General features: G+C 47.4%; 1 protein-coding gene across 6 annotated transcripts; it reads right to left on the reverse strand.

Annotated features, from left to right (window-relative positions):
• Nucleotides 1–307: 307 nt before the first annotated feature.
• On the reverse strand, nt 308–25,984 carry LOC123092644 (protein ENHANCED DOWNY MILDEW 2). Of its 6 annotated transcripts, XM_044514459.1 has the most exons (11): nt 21,356–25,981; nt 21,013–21,047; nt 20,835–20,916; nt 13,729–13,809; nt 3,356–3,405; nt 2,965–3,011; nt 1,893–1,986; nt 1,702–1,800; nt 1,069–1,379; nt 911–982; nt 310–823 (listed from the first exon to the last, which is right to left on the reverse strand). In XM_044514459.1, the coding sequence occupies exons 3-11, from the start codon at nt 20,857–20,859 to the stop codon at nt 709–711; spliced, it is 894 nt and encodes a 297-aa protein (XP_044370394.1). In that variant the 5' UTR covers nt 20,860–20,916; nt 21,013–21,047; nt 21,356–25,981; the 3' UTR covers nt 310–708. The 6 variants fall into 6 exon arrangements, with proteins under 6 accessions (XP_044370391.1, XP_044370394.1, XP_044370393.1 ...); XM_044514456.1 differs by having other exon boundaries at nt 308–823; nt 21,013–25,984; XM_044514458.1 differs by having other exon boundaries at nt 20,835–21,047.
• Between the last annotated feature and the right edge of the window lie 7 nt (nt 25,985–25,991).

Below are 25,991 nucleotides of genomic sequence, written 5' to 3' on the forward strand. Positions count from 1 at the left end.
GCTCTGCGAGGTCAAGCCTACCCCGTCATCTAATCTCATCTCACCAGTAAAATATTTGAGACCGTCGTGTCATCTCAACTGAATGCGTCCTGAGGCAAGCTCTCAGTCGCTTAACTCGCCACGTTGCAATCCATCCCGGTCATGACAGATTCAGCAAAGCACTGGCCAAACAGAAAAATGATAGGCTCAACTGTAAACAATGCGGCCCAGCAAAGCGTCGCCCTCAGGTGAGCTGGCCCAGATTGGCACCTGTGTGTGACCTGCATCCATCATCACAGCAAGCCAGGGGCAACCAAATGAAACTAGCATTAGAAGCACCAACCAGATAAGGGCAAGGGAGGAAAGACCCCTGCCGGTGACATGCCAGCACATTTCTATCATGACGACTCACATCTGCGTCGTCTTAATGGCGGTTCATACTACCTGATTAATGTCCAAATTCTGGCAATGTACGAAATAACAATGTCACGCTACACACCAGAGCGGTTTCACGGTCACCGGACATAAACCACATCAACACATCAACACATGAATGACGCAAGACTGCAGATAATGTTATCTGTCATAGACGACACCAAAGTTTTCACTTCACTATCTTTGCGATTCTCCAAGAGCCCAAGACAAGCTTCCTTTCTCCAACAAGTTGGAAGATAAATCATGGAGGGAGGCCACCACAGGTCCGGCCATATTTTTCGCAACAGGAACACTTCACTTGTTCCCATCCTCAACACTTTGGTTTTCAGTCGCACCTTTAGGTTTTTCTTCTCGAAACTTAATATGATTCCTCTTTGCACTTCTGAGATTTTCTACCATCTCATGATCCCTGCAAAGATTTTGCACCTGTAACACACTCTGAAAGTAGAACAGACAGAGGACACAGAGAATGACAAAAGGACGACGGCAAAGCTACCTGCAATAGAACACAGTCCCACCCGCAGTCTCCCATATCCTCTTTATTTCACCTTCACCGCCATTGATTTTCCTACAATACAAGCACAAAGGGTCAACAAAAGAAGATACATCAAAGCAGACAATATCAACACGAGCTATCCGATACATAAATCACACCTTGGCAAGCACTTCCGATGAAATGCTTTGGGGCAGCGCCTGCATAGCACCAAGTCCATTCCCCACGTTCCCCTTCCCTTTGATTTTCCTATTGTTTTATTACCCTCCAACGTTGCATGTTTTTTCCTGCACGTTCCTTTTCCCTTTGTTTTTCCTGTTGTTTTGTTACCCTTTGATGTTGCATGTTTTTTCTTGCACGAGTAGCATTCATGCATAGGGCATGAATCCCCTGGCAAATTATTGATGTCCAGTGGAAGACATTCAGGGTGGTAAAAGCGCTTACAGCCCCTTTTATTGCACTGTATGATGACCTGACAAAAATGCAAACAAAAAGTTGGAGAATTAAAGGAATCTGATCTATCCTGACGAGCAACTGCATATGCAAAAAGATCCTGAATATTATTTTAGAGCCTATATGCAATCAAAATCAAGTATCATTAGTAGTTGTTCCATTGGCTCCTACATCTACAGAATCACAATACTTTAGCTTCAAAGAACTCTACTGTTTTTCTCATTATTCTCAATGACATAGAGAATTAAGAAATCAGTAAATCAAGTAACAGTTCCATCACAAACAGAATATAATATATCTCAGAAAATACAAAGTACAAATACATGTTTTTTCAGACACACCTGTTCGCCTCCTCCTTGGTCTGAAGATCCCAACTCTCCGCAAACAAAGCACTGGTGCTTCTTAGACGCACAATTTTCGCACAGAAACTCAGGTAGTTCCTATATAATATGATATGCATGAAAAGTTAGATGCCAATACCGGACATACTGAAACAAGAATAAAACTGAATAATTTGGTAAAGAATTAGCACCAGTTGTTCTTCACTCAGACCAAGAGTGTCGCAATGAGAAGCTTCACCAGTAGGTTTGGTTGGGTGGAATGACCTCCCACAGTCACCATCACAACTACAATGAATTAAGTTAAGAATATGTGTCAACCCTTCTTCAGTCAGGGAGCACGCAGGCCCCGCTGGATACAAAACTTCTTTCGAGAACAATAGCCTTGCAGAGTTCATGCAATGCAAGCTACAATGTTACGCAATCAGGCTACTCAAATAGTATACAGAATGACAAATGGCAATCTAGAGCTGCGATGGCAACTCTGAACATGGAGGAAATATTTTGGGGCTGTTTGGTTAGGGAAAGGCTGCGTACAATAGACCCAAAGTGGTCGGACCCTTCCCCAGACCCTGCGCAAGCGGGAGCTACATGCACTGGGGCTGCCCTTGCCCTTTTTTTGGTTTTTGACAGAGCCCCAAAATATTTGCGATGACAAATTGGCGAGCAATTTCGGCGCCCGAGCTTCACCAAAAAGTTGGCGCAGATATACACTAGTAGCGCTGCGGTGGGCTGGGCGAGCCAAAATATCAGCGCTCATCCAAACGACCTCACCAGCCTGGTCAACGACCAATATTTTGGACGGGCGGCTGTGGGCAGCAATCCAAACAGCCCCTTACACATGACATGAGCAAATAGTTCCATTCAAAATAAATGAACAACAATAATCAATCATTTTACATGATACCGAAAAAACACTAATTTTCTTTTCAACCGATCTATGTATTTTTACGTGAACTAGTGGCATATAACTCTGAAGGGGAGCCTTGGCGCAGTGGTAAAGCTGCTGCCTTGTGACCATGAGGTCATGGGTTCAAGTCCTGGAAACAGCCTCTTACAGAAATGTAGGGAAAGGTTGCGTAGTATAGACCCAAAGTGGTCGGACCCTTCCCTGGACCCTGCGCAAGCGGGAGCTACATGCACCAGGTTGCCCTTTTTTTTAGTGGCATATAACTCTCCAAAATACCATAGATTAACCTGAGAAGAACAAAAAAATAAAAGATACCCTACATTATGAAAAAGATTAGACAAATAGAGTATGCCTACCATATCAAGTCGCCACCCTCATCACAAATAGCACAAATATAATCATCCTGCACAAGCATGTCATTTTAGTTATACATATTGAAACAAGAAGAATTGTAGTGGTACAAGTATGAAACAAAACAAAAATCTGAGCGGCTAAACTAAACAAATCAACATTGCCGTCAATATCTTTCAAAATCTAGTAAGTACTGAACCTTTCCTTTTGAAATTGTTTCATTCGAATAATAATCAGTTAACATTTACTCATGCAAAGTTTGAACTGAGATGATACATTACAATGTAAGTTTAGGGAAACACAAGGGAAAAGGCAGAAGATTATCTTTCTAGCATGTACCAATAAATTCATAATCTATAATGTGAAAGAGCTATTTACGAGAAGAGGTATTTTTACCACAAAACCCATCCTCACACTATAGTCCTTCTCCATGGCAGCTTCGGTTCCTGCTTAGAACAAAGCAATAAAGACGAGAGAAAATTGGAATTTATATGAACGACATAAAATTGTAAACTATAAGAAAACTAAAGTGTTGATGTTTGGATCATGGAACGAAATCACAGTAGCAAAGGATAGACAATTTTGGAGAGAGAGAGAGTGTGTGCGTAATAATCTTGTTGTACAGAGACTAAAACGAAAAGAGTTAATAAAAAGAAAAGGGTGTCCAGGGGGAGACACACGACAGAAAATTCCTCCAAATCTTAATATGGTCGGAGCTAGGCAGTACGAGAGAGGCAGCAGCGGCCGGCAGCTGTGGAGCAGTGCTGTTTTTTGGTGGCCTGAGGTGAGGAGGGGGGGGGGGGGGGTCCAGCTGCTGTGCGGCTCGTGCAGCTGGCATGGCTGCTGGGATCGAGCCCAGCTGGTGGGGAGACGGCTGGCGGCACAACCGGCTGTGCAGGATTTGAATGCTGCTCGCGGTGGTGATCTAGGGGAGGAAGACGACAGCTGCGGGGTGGAAAAGAAAGGGGGTGGAGAAAGGAGTCTTGTTGCTGCTGAGCAGCTGGGGAGTTCTTGTTTTGTGTTCATCAGAAATGCGTGTCGTTGGGGCTGACGCCGAGGCTGTAAGGAAGGCAGCACAAGATAAGCTGGAGAAGGAGGGTCAGGGTGAATCCACACTGGTTACGAAAGGCGATATAAGAAGTTTGCTGCAGAATCTTATGGCAATGGGGATAATGGGTTCAAAAGCACCACTGGGAACACGCAAGTTTGAAGCTAGAGCTCATGCCAAATGAACTGGCGTTAGAAGAGAGCAAGAACTATCTGAGTTGGTCAAGGAGGGCAAAGTTAACCTTGAGTACAAAGAGCGTAGAGCATTTTGTGCAGGAAATATTCATAGAACCTGCGGATAAAACAAGTGCTGATTGGCGAGTGTGGAACACCACCAACCCTGTGGTTGCAGCAATGGTTGATGAACTCTGTCTCTCCATCAATTGCTAGGATGATAGAAGCAATTGCAAATGCAGCAGCGATTTGGAAGAAACTGAGTAATATGTACTCTGGGGCTGGCAATGTGATGATGATGATGGTCCAGAGTAAGGTGGATGAACTCAAGCAAGGGGAGAAAAGGGTCCAAGAGTACGCCAGCAAGCTGCAGCAACTATGGTCTGATTTGGACCACTATGATCCATTGCAACTGACATGTTCCAGTGATATTGAGGCCGGTGAGGCTTGGCAGCACCGTAGAAGGGTTACACACAGTTCGGACTTTTGGTTGCGTTGGCTAGTGCATGAACCTTAACATGGTATCAGGGCCTAAGGTCTTGAGTTCAAGTTATGTCTTTCGCAATTTATCCAAAAAGTGCTGCTGCCCCCCTCTGTGTCCACGTATAGGCCTCTTGAGCCTATGTTCCTACAGCGGAAACCTCACACATCATGCTCACGGGTGAACAGGCAGCACAATGGGAGAAATGGCAGAAGAGCCATACATATAAAAGCACACAGGGATCTGGCACAAGACCTCAGTGTCACACCTACGCCACCTATGCAAGCAGAGATGACAGTGCGGGATAAACTTTCAGAGATCAGTTCTGAGCAGCTGACCAAATGGCTATCTGACAATGATGTGTGGGCAATGGAGATTGTTGAGTCCTTTCTGGCAGTGATCAGTTGTCAACTAAATTACACCTGTCCCATTATCTGAAAGCGCTGTTGCAGGATTTCTCTGATGTGTTTGAGGAGCCCCAGGAGCTACCACCCCAGCAATCGCTGGATGATGCCATTACACTTGAGCCTGCGGCTAGACCTATCAACTCAACCTTATCGCTATTCGCCTTTACAGAAGGATGAGATAGAGCGTCAAGTGACTGCAATGATCAAGTCTGGAGTTGTAACTGCTACTATGAGCCCATTTGCATCTCCTGTCCCCCTCATCAAAAAGAAAGACGATACTTGGCGTTTCTGCATAGACTACAGGCGTCTCAACTCTGTAACTGTGGTGGACGAATTACTCGATGAGCTCGCAGGCACCAGGTTTTTCTTTGAAACCTAGATCTTTGTGCAGGCTATCATCAGATTTGAATACGCCCTGAAGATGAACCAAAGACAGCTTTCAAAACGCACCACAGGCATTTTCAATTCCGTGTGATGCCCTTCGGTCTTGCGAATGTACCAGCAACCTTGGGCATCATGAACTCAGTCTTTTCTTGCGAATGTACCAACAACGTTCTAGGGCGTCATGAACTCAGTCTTTGCTGCTTTCCCTCGCAAATTTGTGATAGTGTTCTTGCCTTCTTGGACGACATCATGGGAAACTCATCTGGAACACCTTGTGCCCAAGCAGCTCCGTGCAAACAAATTCTTTGCAAAACTGTCCAAGTGCTCCATCGGGGCATCATTCAGTATCTTGTCCATATTATTTCAGACAATGGTGTGGTACGGATCCGGAGGAAACAGCCATAATGAAGAAATGGCCCATATCCACCAATGCTACAGAATTGCGAAGGTTTCTCAGATTAACAGCGTACTGTTGGAAGATTAACGTTGCTGGCTCAACAGGAGGACCGAGTCCCACGTAGATCATGCACCGGACGTGCCCCTTTTCCTGTTGCACGTTGTGCATCGTCCCCTTGTATAGCTGGGTCGTTACCAGTGGGCATCAATGAGAATCACGAGTGTATTCATTCTCCTTGGTATCAGAGCCCTCCTTCCTGTCCCTGTCTCTCATGGACACCGGCGACGGCTCAGGCGGCCTTTCGAGCGGCGACCTGACGGGCACCACCCCTCCCGCTCCTGCTTCTGTCCTTCCCTCCTCCGGACTCTCCACCCCCGTCCTCAGCTCCGCCCGCCACCGCTCCCAGCACCATGAGTCTGATGACTCTGCCGCCGCCTCCCACCCTCCCTGACACAGCTTCGTCTTCTGCCACCCCCACCCCTTCCATCCACAACCTCAACAACATCCACAATCTCATCCCCTTCAAGTTGGATGTCCAAACCGGCAGCTATTCGAAGTGGCGTGAACTCTGGCGCTCCGTCCTCGTCATGTACTCTATCGAGAGCCATGTCGACCACTACTCCGACCCGCTGCACCAAACTCCGGCGTGGCGCCACACCGATCTGCCGCTTCTCCTTCTGCTCTACTCCACCATCGCCGACGGCCTGTACGAGGTCATCCGCGGTGCCGGGAACACCGCGCATCGCGTCTGGAGCCAACTCCACGAGTTCTTCCTCGCCAACCAACCTGCCCAGGCCGTGCATCTCAGCACGAAATTCCGCGCCCTCACCCAAGGGGATCTCCGCATCGCCGAGTATTGTGGGCGCCTCAAAGCGCTTGCGGACGCCCTGGCCGACGTCGACGAGCCCGTCACAGATCGCACTCTGACGTTGCAGCTCCTCTGCGGCCTCTCTCGTCGGTACCAGGTGATTGCCACTGTCATCCCGATGCAGACTCCCTTCCCAACCTTCAATCAGGGCCGCTCCCGTCTTCTTCTGGAGGAAATCACCCAAGACGCCCGCGATCGCTCCGACGGATCCACCGCTCTCGCCATCGGCGGAGGCGGCGGCCATGGCGGGGGCCCTGGCGGCTCTTCTGGCCCGCCCCCCTCCTCCGGTGACCGCGGCAAGGCTCCCATGGAGCGCGGCAACAGCAGCAACGGTGACCGCGGCCGCGGGCACAACGGTGGGCGCGGGCGTGGGCATGGGCGTGGGCGCGGGCGTGGCTACAACGGCGGACGCGGCCCGCCTGCTCCTCCTCCCGGCGGCTCCACTTCGTGGATGGGCTACTTTGCGCCATGGGGGACGCCCTTCCCGCCGCCGCGCGCCCCCTGGGTTCCACCCAACGCAGCCGGGGTCCTTGGGCCTCGACCCGGTGCTGCCCAGCACGCCTACCCTGCGATGTACGCGGGGGCCGGCGCGCCGCCCCAGCCCTCCTGGGATCAGGCGGCGTTCTACTCCGCCATGAATCAGCTGTCCCTCCAGCAGCCCGGTAACGGCGACTGGATCTTCGACTCCGGTGCTTCCTCGCACGTCACTGGTAATGCAAGTAACCTCGCCACCTCTCGTCCTGTATCAAAACAGCATGCTCCTATCATCGTTGGCGACGGCACTCGTCTACCCGTAGTTGCTACTGGCACCGCCTCCATCCCCACCTCCTCTCGCCCCTTACTGCTCCATAATGTTCTCGTCGCACCTGACATCGTCCAAAATTTGCTTTCTGTATGTCAATTATCCACTGATAACCATGTATCTGTCGAGTTTGACCCCCTCGGTTTTTCTATGAAGGATCTAGCCACCCGGACCCCCCTCATGAGGCGCAATAGTTCTGGCCCCCTCTATAGAAGAGGCGCACCAAGCTCTTCGGCGTTCTATGCTAGCTCCGGCGACTTGTGGCACCGCCGTTTAGGGCACCCCAGCTGCCTCTCTTTCCCGTTTATCACAACTTTTCCTTCCTGATTGTAATAAAATGCCTGCCGCTTCTGGTTCGCGTGAGGCGTGCCAATTAGGGAAGCAGCCACGACTGCCTTTTTCTTCCTCCCTCTGTCAGTAGTTTTCCGTTTCAACTTGTACACTGCGATCTTTGGACGTCTCCCGTCCCTAGTTGCTCTGGCTACAAATATTACTTAATAATATTGGATGATTTTTCCCACTTTGTATGGACTTTCCTACTCCGTGCTAAATCTGAGGCTACCGATGTTCTCAAGCGTTTCTTTCGGTTCGTGCTCACACAATTCCATGTTTACATCCAAAGTGTCCAGTGCGATAACGGCGGCGAGTTTCTTAAACATCTCTCTCCGCTCCTCTCTCGGCGACCATGGCACTGCCCTCCGCCTCTCCTGCCCGCACACATCACCACAAAACGGAAAAGCCGAGCGTGCCATCCGCTCCACGAATGACATCCTTCACACACTTCTTGTCCAAGCCAGCATGCCACCCAAATTTTGGGTGGAAGCTCTTCACACTGCACACCTCTTATACGTCGACGACATTATCCTCACCGCCAGCTCCACCTCCTTGCTCCGCCACGTCATCTCACAACTCCACCGCGAGTTTTCCATGACTGACCTCGGTGAGATCCACCACTTCCTAGGGATAAATGTCACACGCAGCTCCCACGGCTTGTTCCTCTCACAACACCAGTACGCCCTCGAGATCCTTGAGCGCGCCCGCATGAGCAATTGCAAGCCCATCGCCACCCCCATCGACACTCGCGCCAAACTCTCCGCCACGGATGGTGCTCCTGTCTCCGACCCTTCCCTCTACCGCAGCCTGGCCGGCGCCCTACAGTACCTCACTCTCACCCGGCCAGATATCACTTACGCAGTCCAACAGGTCTGCCTCTTCATGCATGATCCTCGGGAGCCGCACTTCACCGTCCTCAAGCACATCTTGCGCTACATCCGTGGCACATCGCAACTCGGTCTTCACCTCCGGCGCTCCTCCGACCACCGACTCATTGCGTACTCTGACGCCGACTGGGCAGGCTGTCCTGACACACGCAAGTCCACATCGGGGTATTGCATCTTCATCGGCAACAACCTCGTCTCTTGGTCCTCCAAGCGGCAACAGACCGTCTCCCGATCAAGCGCGGAGGCGGAATACAGGGCTGTGGCAAACGCCGTAGCGGAGTCGTGTTGGCTGCGCCAACTTCTGCACGAGCTTCGGCGTCCTCCGGACCGGGCGACGATCGTCTACTGCGACAACGTGAGCGCCATGTACCTCTCCACCAACCCCGTCCAGCATCAGCGCACGAAGCACATCGAGATCGATCTTCACTTCGTCCGTGAGCGGGTTGCTTTCGGCGATGTTCGGGTGCTCCACGTCTCGTCCGCGTCGCAGTTTGCTGATATCTTCACGAAGGGGCTTCCATCGACCATCTTCCTCGACTTCAGGTCCAGCCACAACATGCTCGACGACCCCGTTGTGGCTGCGGGGGGCTGTTGGAAGACTAACGTTGCTGGCTCAACAGGAGGACCGAGTCCCACGTAGATCATGCACCAGACGTGCCCCTTTTCCTGTTGCACGTTGTGCATGTCCCCTTGTATAGCTGGGTCGTTACCAGCCTCTGTACCTGTATATTAACCCCTTCGTGGGCATCAATGAGAATCACGAGTGTATTCATTCTCCTTCTGGTACTATCACAAGTTTGGCTTCTGGCTTGTCTGCGGGTGCAGGCGGCGAGGGGTTCGTGTGGCGTGAGGCTGCTTGGTGGTCCGACCGGGCTCGGACTCTGGCGGGATGTGTGGCAGCGCCAAGCGAAAGCTCCGCCTCAGGCTGTTGGCCGGGGCCGGCGACGGTGACGCCCTCGGGTGCCGTGCTCTTCTTAAAGACGTCGTCGAGGTGCGCTGTCCGCCCTGCTCGTCTCCGGTCGGAGGGACCAGTGGTGGTGCTGAAGTTTGGCTGTTGTTCGTCTCCGCGAGGTGCGGTTGGCGACGGCAGTTCATTGCGCCTCTTCAGTATCTTGCATCGACTTCGGCGTGGTTCAGGCCGTCTTGTTGTAGGGATGTGCTCAAACTCTGGGTGAGAACCTTGCATCGACTATGTCGATGTCGGCGGCAGCGACGTCTATGGACGTCATTCCCCTCGCAGGAGGTGCCGCTGTGGAGCTCCAGCACCTACGGTTCTTTGCTTTGTGGTCTCCGGGTGAAAACCTAGGATCGGGCTTGCCAGATCGGATGATGGTGTTGTGTCTTTGACAACACTACCTCCTTGGAGGCATCATCTTGGAGGCCCAAACGACGGCTCCTGCTGCTGCGCGTGGTTGAGGGTGGTGTGTTTGGTGGTGGTGGTGCGGCCAGCTTGGGGCCGACGGTGGTGGTTCTTCTTCATGTGTTTCTCTTCGGCTGTCCTTCGCGTGGTCTCCGTCCTGTTGTTGTGCATGCTCAAGACCCTCCCATGGTTGCCGTTGTGCTGTTGCGAGCTTCGGGCTCTTGGTGTTCTCTTGGTTCACCTTTGTTGAATGACGATGCAATGATGCCTCCCCGACCTGCTAATCGTTTCGACCGCCCGTGGCGGATCTCCCAGTCAAGGTTCGTGTTAGTTTGGCACTCGTTGATTATGGTTGATCCTCTGTTGTGCCGTGGGGCTTGGTACGCACGCCGATGCGGTGCGTTAGGTTGTTTGCAGAGTTTTGGTATTGTGATCCCTCGACTTCACCCTACATCTACTTGTCTCTCGTGGTGTTGTTCTTTCTGCCTGCTAGCTAGGTCATGCCTTCTCCTAGGTGGCAATTTCTTCTCATCTTCTGTAACCTTGTTAACTGTACGGTTTTCGGCCCGGTTTCCCTCATAAACGGGGTCAAGTTGTTTAGGTTTTCGATCCGGTTTCCCTTATAAACTGGATCAGCCAAAGCTTAAGGGGTGACTCTTGGCTTTGGCAGCTTTTTGAGCAATATATTCAGGTGGGGATCCTCTCCCCCCCGGTGACCGTTCAAAAGAAACAAAAAAAAACAAGTTTGTTCAGAATTATGGCATCATCACGAAACCCCTGACACATCTGCTGACACTGACCCGTACCCCAGTCTTGGCCTTGCCAAATTTCAAGCTGCCATTCGCCATTGAAACAGACGCTTGCGCAACAGGGGTGGGCGCCGTGCTGATGCAGAATGGGCACCCCATCGCTTATAAATTATCCATCTACGAGAAGAAACTTCTTGCAGTAATTATGACTGCGATAAGTGGAGGCAATGTTTACAAAGAGGGCCATTCCGTTTGTCATCTATACAGATCATAAGAGCTTGTGTAGTCTGACTGAACAGCAGATAGGTTCAGATCTTCAGCGCAAAGCCATGGCAAAACATGTGGGGCTGCAGTTCAGTTTCAAATACAAATGAGGGGTGGACAATAGTGCCGCGGATTCGTTGTCAAGGGACATTTATTTATCCTGGATAGCCTCTCAACTTGTCGCCCAGATTGGCTACAGGAAGTGTTATTGCCATATGACAATGACCAGGACAGTACTGAATTGCTGCACCAAACTACACTCCGGTTTTCACTGATCTGTCAGCTCACCTGCAGGTTCCTTCCTCGGGCTCTACTCCGTTTGCCATCCTTCAACGCCGGTTGGTTAGAAAGGAAATTCTGGTACAATGGTCACATTTGCCAGCAGATTGCTCTACCTGGGAGGATTACTACACCCTCAAGCAACGGTTTCCAGAGGCACCAATTTGGGATGATGATCTTGCTCAAGCGGGGGCTAGTGTCATGCCTACACCACCTATGCATGCAGAGATGACAGTGACGAAGGCGGACCAAGAGATACCAGTCCAGGATGTCGAAGACGACTGGGATACAGAATCGAAGGGGACAGGAGTGACCCGCAAGAAGGTGCCCAGTGGTGGACTGGGTGTATGGACCAGAGGTCCCGCTGTGAGTGTGCGCGTGAGTTATTTGGGCTGAGTCGCTGTCCCTGTATGGCTATGACTGAAACTCTCACCTGCTCTCTGTTTTCTCGCTTGTTCTCTGTTCTTCTCATCCCTTGCTGCAATTTATCCTGCCAATCTGTGATTTCCCCTTCCTCTCTTAGTGGGATATCACACTCAGGCTGATCACTTCAGTAATTATGACAACTATGTCCAAATGGGCAAACTTCCCCCAAATCATAATACACAATTACTAGAAAAAAAATGCCATGTATGGCAGCACCGCAACGGGAATGTACAGAACTAACATGGAAGTAATTAAACAAAAATGCATTTGGACGGGAGAGAAGATGGCGAGGTAGGAGGAGACACGCAGTTGGATGGAGACGGGAGAGAGAGAGGCACGGGAAGGGATTGCGGCGGAAGGGGTAACCCTAGGACCAGGGCTTGGTCCTTGTATATCGGAGGCTGTCAGGTGTCACACCTATTCATTCAGTTATCCGGTGGTTAGGAGGCAACGCCAGGAAAGGATCTAACGGCTCGCGGTGCTCGCCTTATTTTCACCGAATCACTAGTGTTTAAGTTACTGTATCGCTTCACTAGTTGTCATGGCTATATAAGAGCCAGATGAGCCCCTGCGTGGGTATGCTATTACCATTTTGATCAAAACACTTTATACTTTACAGCTATACTGCTACAGTACACTTTAATGGAGAATTCCTCTAGGCTTGGCTGATTCGATCCCCAATTCCTCTCAAACCCTAGTTCTTACCCTGATCTACTTTCCCAATCCCATCCAGGGCGTGACAAATTGGTATCATGAGCCACGCGTTTCCTCGGCAGCGAGATCGCGCGGTGACGCGCTGAATTTTTTTCCCCCTTCTCCTACCCTGGTTTCCGGCGGCGGCGGTGATTGTGGGCGTTGGGGGGCCTTGGAGGCGGTGCTTGGTGGCGTCGGAGGCGGTCGAAATTCGACGGCAGCTCGTGAGGCGGAACTGGTTGCCGGGACACACTGTCTAGGTGGTGAAATCCCAGGTTCGCGTATGGGTGGTGCTGTAGGGTGGCGTTCGTGTTGGCGGCGGCAGGATCTGTCCATGTGGTTCAGGTTGCTGACGTGTGCGGTCGTAAAATTCCTCTCCACTCTGACCAGTCATGGGGCGTTCGAAGCAAAGCGTGGACGAGACGGATCTGGCAGAACTGCTGCATCTCAAGGAGGATGTTGCGGCCAATCGGGAAGAGACCACAGGGTTGCGAGAGGAGGTGGATTTGCTGCGGAAGGACATCCAGGCTACCAACTTCAAGCAGTAAGCGATGACAAAGGTGATTTCCGGGGTGCAAGCAGCAGTAGCAGCACTTGGGGGACAGCTCACAATGATCACAGAAGTGCTCAAAACTCTCAGCACAGCAGCCCCATCCACATCAGTGGTTCCTCCTTCAACGGCACACGCCCAAGAGTCACATCAGGAAAAATCCCCATTAGTTGAGGAAATTCAGAAGTGGGGGGGGGGGGGGGGGGCGAACAGCAGCGTCCTCTCGCTGAAGAACTTAAGAGGAGATTATTGATGGAGCAAGAGAAAACTATTCTGTTTGCACTGTTAACAGGCAACGAACTGCCTCCTATCCAGACTGACAGACGATCAGCTCCACCGGGGCTTGGACCACTACAATTTCAAGATAGACCCTCTGTTCAGGGCTCACCAATATCGCCCACAAGGACTACTAGGACGCCTGCTTTCAATCAAATACAGCAGCAAGGGAACCGTCTCCGGTGGGAAGACTATCCCAAAGCATTTGAAAGCGATATGCGAGCTCAGTTCCTCAAACCCAAATTTATCTATTGCTGAATATACAGATCAGTTTGAAGATCTAATGGCTCAGGTGCAGTAGGATAATCCAAATTTAACAGAACTGTGGTTTGTAAAGTGTTATGTGAATGGAATGAGAGCAACAATTAAGTTTCTGTTAAGACCACTGAGACCTGAAACTTTAACTGATGCATATTGGTTGGCTGTTGATATTGAACAGGCTACTCCAGCCAGGAAACCGTATCCTCTGACATCTGGTACACAAAGACATACAACTCCGTATTATAAACAGCCAGGTGCAATTGCGGATAAAGGAGCCGAAGCAACACAACCAATGGTCATACAGAGAGCTAGAGAACCTGGTAAGTGTTGGCGATATGGGGACAGTTGGTTTCATGGGCATAAATGCAAACAGGCCCCTGTTATTAATTTGTTAACGGGAGAAGACCCCACTGAATTACCAACTACAGAAGAACCAGAAGAAATGACTGAAATAGATCAGCCAGAGCAACCAAATGCTGAGGAGAACTGTATGCAAATTTCTTTGCAGGCCATGAACACTGCCAGAGTAAGCACATTATCTGTGCTGGTCCAGATTGGGGGCAAGCAAGCAGTTGCGCTAGTGGATTCTGGGAGCAATTCAACATTTCTGAACTTGACATTTACACTGACCACAAACTGCACTATATTGAAAGATAAATCTAGAGCTGTGACAATAGCAGGTGGGGGTATGTTGCGGTCTGGTGCTTATGTCCCTACTACTAAATTCCAAATGGGCAAAGAACAGTTTGCACATCCTTTCAGGATTTTGCATTTACCAGGGTATGACATGGTCATTGGTCTGGCAAAGTAGCCCTATGGCCTTTGATTATGGCAACAAGCAAATCCTTGTGAAGAAGAATGGGCAACAAATTACTATTCCTGCTTGTAACTCCTTTGCTGCTGCAACCGAGATCCCTGGTGCTGAGTTAGCTTCTATGGTCACTGCTGGAACTTCTGGTTATGCACTATTCCTGATCGGGGATATTTCTTTTTCCAAACCTCAGGCACATGTCACCCTCCTGAAGTGGAACAATTAATTGCACAGCATCCCAAAGTTTTTGCAGAACCTGAGGGACTTCCTCCAGTTAGAAGTTGTGACCACAAGATCACTCTTCAGCCCAATGCTGCTCCACCAAACATTAGGCAATACAGAATCCCTCATAAGCACAGAGATGAAGTGGATAAACAGGTCCATCAGCTGTTGAAATCCAAGGTTATCAGGCCTAGTCAGGGCCCTTATGCTTCTCCAGTTATTATCGTTCCTAAATAGGATGCTACTTGGAGACTTTGCACTGCTTTTAGGGATTTGAATTCCATAACTATCAAGGACAAATTTCCTATACCTTTCATTGAGGACCTCCTGGATGAACTAAATGGAGCAAAGTTTTTCATAAAAGTGGATTTAAGATCAGGCTATCATCAAATTAGGATGAATGAGGAAGATGCACCCAAAACTGCTTTCAGAAAACACTTTGGCCATTTTGAATATCTGGTTATGCCCTTTGGATTGTCCAATGCACCTAGCACATTTCAGGCACTGATGAATGCAATTTTTGGCAAGTACTTGAGGAAATTTATATTGGTTTTCGTTGATGATATCTTGGTGTTTAGCATAAGTCTGGAAGAACACTTAGAACACTTGGGAATAGTATTTAAACTGCTTGAGGAGCATCAGTTGTCAGTTAAAATGTCCAAGTGCTTGTTTGCTGTTCCTCAGGTAGATTATTTGGGTCATATCATAAATGAGCAGCGGGGTTTCCACAGACCCTGAGAAAGTAAGTGCAGTTACTGAGTGGCCTACTCCAACTTCTCTAACACAGTTAAGACGTTTCTTGGGATTGTGTGGCTACTATATAAGATCTGTTCAAAATTTTGGGTTAATTGCAAGGCCACTTCATGATATGCTCAAACAGGGAAATTTCAAATGGACAAATGTGCAAGACATAGCTTTTCAACAGCTTAAGCAAGCAATGGCCACAGCTCGTTGGTGTAATATCTGCCTACCTTGTGTTTTGGAGATTGTTGACAGAAACAGGTATGGACTAATTTGTTTGCTAGTGTACACAGAGAGAAAAGTCCATACACAATCAAAGAGAATGTTGTCTCCGGTGCTGAGTTCGAGGAACTTCACCGAAGCATATCTGTGTTGCAGAGAAGAACAAGCTACATCTGATGAAATGATAGAGTTGAGAAGATTAATGTGAAGAAATCGACCCCTCGAAAGTTTTCTGCTAAAGCGAAGCTTTTGTTTCGAATACTGTCGTCCAAAGGAATTGACTGCAGCGATTGAAGTCGAAGACGAAATGAAGACGTAGCATTCATTTAGTTTTTCTTCTTTCAGTCTTTTGAGTCATAGGACCTCCGTACTATTAAGAGGGGTATAGGTTCTCAATGCTTAGATCAGCTGTTATGCTTAGGTAAAACCTATGAAAGCTGTGAGAGAAATCTCTTTGTGCTCCGAGTAAATACTTGCCAGCAAGAGACTGTGATCTTCACTGCGAGAGATTTGCCTCGGACCGAGGAGTTAGCATTTCTTGCTCCGCAAGAAATGTTACCGTTGTGCTCAAATCCGACCGTTGGAATCGTTTCATTCGGCCATTGGCTGAGGCTGATGTCCAAATTGGTCATTTCCCTTCTGGGAAGGCTGAGGCTATAAATAGCCACCCCTCCAAGGTTTTCCGTTGGCTGCTCCGCTTGAGATTTCTGAGAAGATTGATTTGAGCAACCCCTCTCCGGGTGATTTGAGTTTAAGATCCACCGAGAGAAAACCAAGAGCCCAAACTTAGACAGTGGTTTAGCATCACAGCAGTTCTGAGTGAGAGTTCTTGTACCTGTTACTCTTGAGAGCCGCGCACTCTCTAGCAGTGGCGAATCTTGGAGGAAAATCAAGGGCAGGCTCATAGTCAATGGCGTGAAGAAAAAGCCACCAAGTCTCAATTCTTTTGTTCAAAGAAGGCTAGAATTTGCCATAATACTACTAGGAACATGTACTATTAACTATTAATTTCGTTTTTTCATTGGTGGAGGGCAGGCTCAAGCCTATTAAAGCCTGCCCAGTTCATTCGCCACTGCTCTCTAGACAGATAGGTTTGGCTTCGAGTGTTGAAGAGTTGTTGTCTTCACCGAGCTTGATGTTCAGCAACCAAGAGTGATTGTGGTTCGCGAAGGTCGACCAAAGGTTTGGAGATCACCGACAAGGATCTACCACGAGTGAAATCAACCTGAGTCTGATTAGCTCTGTGTTGAAGGAGAATAGGGTGAAGAGAGTTTATCCTCCGTGTTAAGTCACAGCCCCTCCAACTAGACATAGCCCTTTGGCAGAAGGGTGAACTGGTCTACCAAATCTCTTGTCGCCATCAAGCACCACTAGTTCTATCTATTCTACTGCATCTCTTTCAGTAGTTTCCATTCATGCTCTATGCCATTAGATTCTCTGATCTTTGTTTGTTCAGTGTCTTTCATCCTGTGTAGTCTTGTCAAATACTTTCTTTATCTTCGTCTTTACTCCTACGCTGTTAGTCTGTATCCTTGTTATCTTGTGTAACCTTTCAATTGTGTTTTCTTCAGTCTCAATTATGTTTTGTTTCGTTCTGTTACACCTGATTGCTTGTTGCATAACCCTCATCGTAGTTAAACCCATTGTCTATCAAGCTCGCTCTGTCGTAAATGCCTTTCTCGATGAATATGCCTCTGACGAAGAAATCTGATTCAGTGCATTTCCCCCTATACTCTATTCTGCTGCGGTTTGTGGATTGAGTTTCAAAGCTTTCGTAAGAAAATTTGAATCTCCCATTTACCCCCCCCCCCCTCTGGTCGATATGCTCTCGGTCCTAACATTTAGCCCTCCCTGATTTCACTTCTCTTGGAGTGCGGAGCGGCTAGCCCGGCATGGCCTGCAGCACCACACCCACTGTCCCATCTGCGATCAGGCCCTAGAAACCATGCGGCACCTACTCCTGGAGTGCCCCTTCGCCCGACACACTTGGCATGAGAACCTCGCTTGGCTGAGGATGACAGTCGCTGCCCCAAACCAGGAGGACGCGCTCATGGACTGGTGGCTGAGCGCAAAACAGAACACGCCGAAGCTTGGGTTCCATTACCCTACTCACGCCCTGGATGATCTGGAAGCATCGAAATGATTGCATCTTCGAAGGTGCCCAGCCCTCCGTCCAGACCCTTGTTGACAAGACCAAGACCGAGGCCACACTCTGAGCTAGAGCAGGTGCACGGGGACTTCAAGTGATACTGCCAGCAACCTGGGATGTTCATTGATTTTAACCTTTCTTTTCTGTGTTCCTGCCTCTTAGGAGGTTGTAAGTTGTAACCAAACTCTATCCTTTCAATGAAATGAAACACAAAGTCTTTGCATTTTCTTGAAGAAAAAAAAAAGATTTCACTTCTCCTTTTGTACTAGAAACAGATGCCTTTCAGCAGGGTGTAGGAGCTGTGCTTATGCCGATTGAGCATAAGCTTCTGTTGAATGTTACCAGAAACCCTTTGATCTGCCATAAACTTCAAACTCTGGTGGTCAGTCTTGATAATCAACTTGTGTCCAATTAAACAGTGTCTCCATTTTTTTAAAGCTTCAATGATTGCCAGGGCCTCTTTCTCATATGTTGATAAGAGACAATTCTTTGGGCATGGTACAGAACCATAATATGCCAATGGTCTGCCCTGTTAGAATTGGGTTAAGTTGATAAATGTCACTCGAATTCTGGCGATTCCGAGATACGTAACTGCAATTTCCAAACTTTGAAAAATGCCATTTCCAGTGGCATTTTTCAAAGTCTGCTGTGGTGTTTTTCAAAGTTTGAAAAATTTGCAGTGGCATTTTTCAAAGTTTGGAAATTGCAGTGGCGTTTCTCGGAATCACCAGAATTCCAGTGGCATTTATCCAATTAACCCGTTAGAATTTGATTTCCAGATAGAGTACGAGAAGGGAAAAGAAAACACAGTAGCTGATGCTTTGTCCAGAAAACATTCTCTGATGGCAATTTCCTTGGTTACTCCTAAGTGGACAGAGGAAACGGAAAAATCCTATGAGGAAGACACTGTTTGTAAGAAACTAATGGAAGAATTATTAGTGCTGCCTACTCATGAAGCAAATAATAATTCCTTCCAAGGTGGGATTATCAGACATAGAGGGAAGATTTATGTGGGCAGTGAGCAAGCTCTCAAGATGAGGTTGCTAACAGCATTACATTCATCTACTTTGGGAGGTCATAATGGCATGAAAGCTACTTATAGCAGGGTGAAAAACATATTTTATTGGCCAGGCATGAAAAAAGAAATTGAGCAATTTGTGACATTGTGTCCTGTCTGTCAGAAAAACAAGGGAGAGCACTGCCATTCTCCAGGGCTTTTGGATCCTCTCCATGTTCCTGACGTGGCCTGGACACATCTGAGCATGGATTTTGTGGAGAGGCTTCCCAAATCTAATGGCAAAGAAATCATATTTGTGGTGGTGGGCAGATTGACTAAATTTGCTCACTTCATCCCTATGGCCCATCCTTACACTCTGCAGTCTGTAGCTGCAGCTTTTATAGATAATGTGATCAAGTTACATGGGCCTCCCATTGCCATAGTCTTTGAGAGGGATAAGATATTTACAAGCAAACTATGGAAAGAAATCTTTGAGGCAATGAAGGTGGACTTGAGATATAGTTCTGCCTATCACCCTTGCAAACAGAGAGAGTCAATCAGTGCATTGAGAACTATCTAAGGTGCATGGTTTCTGCAGAACCAAAGAAATGGGTACACTACTTACCAATGGCAGAGTACTGGTACAATACTTCTTTTCATTCCTCTCTCCAGAAAACCCCTTTTCAAGCTTTGTATGGATATGATCCTCCAAACATCAATGAAATTTCTTTGCCTGGAGCTTTGGAAAATGCTAGTTGTGGCACTCCTGCAGACAGACATGCTCTGATGGGCCAATTAAAACAGAACCTACACTCAGCACAGGCCAGAATGGTTAAGTACGCTGACAAAAAGAGAACTGAGAGGGTTTTAGCTCCAGGAGATATGGTCTACTTGAAGTTACAGCCATACAGGTTAAATGCTTTCGGGATCCGACATCATATCAAATTGCAGAGCAAATACTGCGGTCCTTTTCGTGTGCTGAATAGAGTGGGGAATGTAGCCTACAGATTGTTGTTACCAGGCACCACACAAATAAATCTGGTCTTCGACATCACCCAGCTTAAGAAGCATATTGGGCCAACGGCTGTTCCTTGTGCAGATTTGCCACTGATCAGAACTGAACCAGTGTTGGTTTTACAGGTTCGTCAAGTACCCAGAAACAATCTGCCGATCATGCAATGGTTGGTACCATGGGAGAATCTTCCTCCTGATGATGCGTCGTGGGAAGATGCGGACTTCATCAAGCATACGTTCCCAGGATTCTTCAAGAAGACGGTGGAGAGCTGGCGCAAGCACGGACCACCTTGAGGACAAGGTGGTTTTCAACAGGGGAGCATTGTCAGGTGTCACACCTATTCATTCAGTTGTCCGGTGGCTAGGAGGCAATGCCAGGAAAGGATCCAACGGCTCGCGGTGCTCGCCTTATTTTCACCGAGTCACTGTAGTGTTTAAGTTACTGTATCGCTTCACTAGTTGTCATGGCTATATAAGAGCCAAATGAGCCCCTTCGTGGGTATGCTATTATCATTTTGATCAAAACACTATATACTTTACAGCTATATTGCTACAGTAAACTAATGGAGAATTCCTCTCGGCTTGGCTGATTCGATCTCCAATTCCTCTCAAACCCTAGTTCTTACCCTGATCTACTTTCCAAATCCCATCCAGGGCGTGACAGAGGCCCGGGTGTCAGGTACTAGCTAAAGGAGGAGGTGTAGTGATAAGGAAGATCGGATGACTAGGATGAGAAGGAAACCCACAGGATGAAGATCTACAGCTGTCAACATTTATTCATTTCCACTCTTATTATTACTTTACAAGCATTTACAAATAATACCGAGCTTACGAACTCTCAAGATTAGTGGACCTATTCTTGGACAACACCTGACTTCTCTACATCTGAAGCGTATTCAGTTTTTATGGGCCAAGAGACCATGTTACCCTATGCAGCATCGATACGGATACGTGTAGTATCATTATCAGGCCAATACTGAAACGTAAATTCGGCATGTTTAAAATGCACCAATGCGGGGGTACCTTTTACTATTTCTTTAGTCACTAACAAATATGTGTGGTTGCTAGGACAGCAGATTACCTTGCTGCCCTCTTTCCCTGATCATACCGAAGCAGCTCCAAACCTCCAAGTCGCCAACTTCTAATGCTGAATTGCGGATGCCCTATTCAAACTCCAAACTCCAAAAGGATAGAATGTCAATAAGCGTACAATGTGAATACCGTTAAATTAATAATGAAGCAACACATCAGTACATCACCTTTGCAGGTTTGAAGCATTGATCTGGACCCCAAGCTCCATTTTCCATGTAGCAACAGCCAACAACAAACAAGTGTCAAACAATGGTCAAACTTGCAAACAAGTGCCAAGGCAGGGCAGCAACAAGACAACGATCAAACATTATGAAGTTCAATATTAGAGAATGCATAGCACAGGTGGCAGTTCAGTATTTAGATAGCAGATAGCTTAAGTTTCCGAGGCATTACTAGCATTTGAGTGATTGGAAATCATGTTGCCAAAAGAAGCTTAAGGTTTTCCTCTTGCTGCTTTTACATTACAGGCTAAACACAAGAGAGATTGTTCAGAGGAAAACCTTTTCCTACCTGACTATTAGTATGCTCTATGTGGAGCAAGCACAACTGAAACCAGAGATCACCTTTCCTTCCACTGCCAATTTACCAATGAATGCTGGAAATATGTCTGCTGCCACAACTCTTGGTTTCTGCATCACATTCAAGCCATCAAGCTTGCCTTATTTGGACACTCGCAGTGACTATATTTTCAAAGGAGTGCTACCAAGTCTTTATGGATGCAGAATGAAATTCAAAGAACTTGCCATGGTTATCCGTAGGGCAAAAGGAAAAAAAAAACTTCACGATTTCCGTGCCTAAATTGCCAGCTCCACTGAATCTTCTTTCTTTACTATCTTTATGTACTTATGTAACATGCTTCACAGAAATACATAAATATACGCAGTAGGAATTCCTACTGCTGGTCGTTAAAAAATCATAGCTATAGGGTTAATAGCATTGTCCAACAGAAAAATTGAAGATATACAATACTCCCTCTGTATCAAAATATAAGACGTTTTTTATACTTATCTTGTATCAAAAAACGTCTTATATTTTGATACAGAGGAGTAGGGAAGTTCGGTAGCTCAAATTACACATTTTCTATTGAATGAACCCCTGCCGGCTGCCTCTACCTTTACGCCGCCGACTTCCCTGGGCAAGGTGCTCAAGCGCAACTCATTCATGAGGCAAAGCAACCTGTCTATTGCGGAACGAGAGAAGATGTGCAGGAACGATGCTGCACCCACGCCCAAAGTGGGCAAGTCACACGAGGTCGCTCTTGCCGCTCAAAGATGGTTACACATAGTAGACAATGATTCTGCTGAGGTGGGTTGTAGTTGGTGCCGCATTGTCTCGTTGATGCAGATGAAGGCAAGGAGAGTAACTGTCATATTCTAAGTTCGGGATTAGGTTTGTCCAGTGGACTGTTAATGCTTAGGGAATATTTGGTTCATAGCCACACCTAGCCAAACTTTGCACATGCTGACTTTGCCATGCTTTATCTACTAACTATGACAGGTATAAAAGGTGTTGATGGGTAGTCCTAAACTATGAGGAGGTATACCATACAAACGTATGATGACAGCATCGACCTATGAGTAATTAGGGTTCCTGGGGCTCCCGCACATAGCCAGTTAGCCACGATAGGTAGGTATTCCGAAGAGATTATAATAAGTGGGGTATGCTGCAAAGGAAGTGTGGCATACCACAGTTGTAGCAGTAAAAGTAAACAGTACCCTTCCGAACTGCCATACCTCTGGCAAAATTCGACAAGGTGTGGCTATGAAAACATGCCCTAAGCATCAATAGTGAGTGCTAGACCGTTGGAACCTGGAAATTTGGGTTGGCAATGCAGATTGGGCTAGCATATGAGATTGCAAGCTCTAAAGAACGTACCAAGAACACATGGGTGAAGTTCTCATTTTTTGTAGCCCACGTATACATATACATGCAGCATACCTACTAAATACCAGGTTCCACATAAAAATTGTTATCAGGTGTCTTGCACACCCATGGTTATTCTAGCCCATGTCGCTCCACCACTGAGCCCAACTAGTCCACCCAGTTCAGTTGATGAGGCCAGTTGGTGGTGGCTGGGTGACTGAAAAACCAGTGATCAATAAGACTGTCTCAATAAAAACGATTTTAAGAGCAGGACCGGTTCTTCATAGAAGTCTTTCTTTGCAGCAGTAGCTTTGCATATCTTGAACATGCAAAATGCGAAGATCTTGAACGATATTTCTTGTACAGTTAGATAATTGAAGCATCTTTTCAGGAGAGATTACAACTGAAGGAGGAGTTTAGACCCCTCTTCTTAGTTGGACCAATCCTACCACCTAATTCTCACTCTGACCAGATCTCTTTTCGATCTGAAAACTGTAGGGAGGCCGGCGAGTCCCAGACAGTAAACTTGACCAGTTCTTGTGCACATAGTGAATTGTTGACTAGTTGGTAGTCCTATGTGGCAAGATTCAACTACCCTATCAACCTGTTAATAGTCAAAATCAGACCATTATAAGGGCCTGATTTAAGAAATAAGATAGTTTGAGGATCTAACTCAACTAAACTAAGGGGCTGTTCGGCATCGCTCCGCTCCGCAGCTCCCGGAGTGGAGTTGGCGGAGCTGTAGGTCAAAATGGTGGAGTTGCCATTTACCCGCTCCGCAGATTCCCAGAGCGGACCATTACCGAACAGGGCCTAAGTATAAATAGTTATCAAACTCGACTAAGTATAAATAGTTACGCTAGATTGCACGAAAATATATTTGTATACAAGCCTATACAGGGGGGGGGGGGGGGGGGCTCTGTAATACAAAATTTCACCTTAAGAAAATCACTCATAAATAGTCCACTTACTTTTTGTCATGAAGCATGCACCAGGCAAAGGATTTCTCTTCGAAACTAAATAATTGAAGCATTGCCATTCTTATGTAAGCGAGATATGAGTTTTGGTCGACTTCTACCCCTTTCGTTGTTTTAGTATTCCATGCGTCTCTATTTACATCGCACCCTCGTCGCGATTAAACTTTGACCATCAATTTTTTTTAATCTATGATATGCTAATTAAATATCATAAAAATTATACCATTGGAAATTACTCTTTAATATGGATTGAATGGTATAATTGTTGTAACACAGAGCCCAAGTTTTGTTAGTCAAAGTTGGATCTCAGAACATGTGTGCACCATGTAAATGGGGTCAGAGGGAGTACACCTTAAGATGTACCTCAAACATAATCGAATTTATTAGACATGCACAAATATGGTAGTTAACTCCTATTATGAGTTTTATGGTTGACTTGTACCCCTTTCATAGTTTTAGTACATCTTTGAGGTGTACCTGGAATGGAATCAAATTTATTGGACATGCACATGTAAATAAAGTTAAGCACAAACACATTTTAATTAAGAAACAAGCTGAACATAACTTAGTTTACATGGTATGTGCTTGTCAGTGAACAAAGGTCTAATTCTTAGTCCACATGAGCACATGCATGTACCAAACACCATCTTGTGAAGATATCTTAGATATTTTGTGAAGATGATTTTGGATAGAAAATTATAGTAAGATTAATATTAAATGCACCCAACTGTCATGTTATCGGCATGTACATGGACATAAGAGTCCAAAATAAATGTAGGAGACAGAAGAACCTCATAAAAGCGGTTACTTAAAGCTAAAAAGTTACAGCATTAACTCTCCCATTTTACAATTTGTTTTACCATCTTATTTAAACGAATTGATAATGCACAGAACTCAAACTAAGTGATTCATATAATGACTCCAGTCTAAACTAGATGTCTTGCAGATACATGAAAATTCAGTTTCCCAAAGTTCATATGCTCATGTTAATCTTTTCCAAAAAAACACAAACATGTTTTTTTGCCGGACATGGTGCGAAGTGCAATATTACTGAGCAGAACATGATGCGGAGTGAAAACTCTTACATAACCTACTATAGTGACACAAGTTGCAAACTACCTGGTGTAAGGTGCTATTTGCTCTGAAGTTGCATCAGTAGCAAAGTAAAGGTTCTAAAATGGTGTGTTCATGGAGCTAGAATGGAATTTATGTTAATGAGATGAAGAGAATAACATGTATGAAAGAAATGTTATAGCCAATTCATCTTTTGCTCCCAAGTTCTAAAAGCAAAAGCAACAGTGGGAAAAGTGAATTGCGGTCTTGATTACATCAATGGATATCTACCATGAGATGAAAATTGTCACGGTGAAACAGATGGAGTACATTCAAAATCAAAACATTTAGGTACGAAACTAGAGGTGGGAGCACTAAGCTGGATGAACGCAGGAAGAGATCCTCTGTGTGGCTTCCAGCTGCTTCATCTGCATCCCAACAAGACAATTAACCACTGCATCAGGTTCATACACGCATTAGAGAGAAGCAAGTGGAGAGGAGGGGCTCTGCCTGTATCTGCCTCCACCTATTGGAACATTCTTCCGGATTCCAGCTTCTGAAATTCCCGTCCCTGGTAAATGCACGACAGCACAAGGAACAAGTAGACATGATTAGCTGAAGCACACGTGTTCATGAGTGCGCTGACGCCAGTGGGCTCTCGTCGAGGGTGCGGTCGCGCAATGCGCCGAACACCTTGCGGACGCGGTGGACATGCCAACGCCCACCGCCCGGTTGCATCGCGACTGACGAAACGGACCCGAGATCTCCTCGGCGACCTCGTCTCGCGGTTCCTCGCATATGCAGCTGACGGCGACGAGACGGGAGATGTAGGACGTGGCCAGACAGGGGAGGCCGCCGGCGGTCTGGGACGGTGGGAGCACGACGAGAAGTCTCGCTAGCCCCCAACCAGGCCAGCGGTGGCAATGGATCCGTCGCCGAGGGCCTGTAAGGTGACGCGGATGGGGCCGCGGCGCACGGTGACGGCGGCGGCGGAGGCACGAGCGAACTTGGGCCTAGCTAGCTGCTGGACCGGAAGTCCGCGGCCCTTTTGACAATACAGAACGCCGGCGCAAAACATAGCTCAGGCAGGACACGGCTGACAAAAGACACCGAGGCGCACGGCTCGAGCTCCTCGTCCCCTCCTCCACTAATTCCTCAAGCCTGACGAGCAACCGGGAAGACGACTGGCTGCTCGTCGTCCGCCTCCGCTCGCCGTGCTCCTCCTACCACCAGCATCCGGGAGGCGCCTAAGC

The sequence above is a fragment of the Triticum aestivum genome, chromosome 4B, assembly GCF_018294505.1.
Source record: "Triticum aestivum cultivar Chinese Spring chromosome 4B, IWGSC CS RefSeq v2.1, whole genome shotgun sequence".
Taxonomy (NCBI): Eukaryota; Viridiplantae; Streptophyta; class Magnoliopsida; order Poales; family Poaceae; genus Triticum; species Triticum aestivum.

Excerpts from the sequence above, each read along its gene's own strand:
- LOC123092644 (XM_044514456.1), bottom strand. The coding sequence starts at position 21,060 with ATGGAAAATGGAGCTTGGGGTCCAGATCAATGCTTCAAACCTGCAAAG. Across the intron at positions 13,810-20,834 it reads CAGGGAAAGAGGGCAGCAAG|ATGTCAGAGGATACGGTTTC; the intron begins GTAATCTGCTGT and ends TTTGTGTACCAG. Across the intron at positions 1,987-2,964 it reads GAGGGTGGCGACTTGATATG|TTGTGATGGTGACTGTGGGA; the intron begins GTAGGCATACTC and ends AATTCATTGTAG.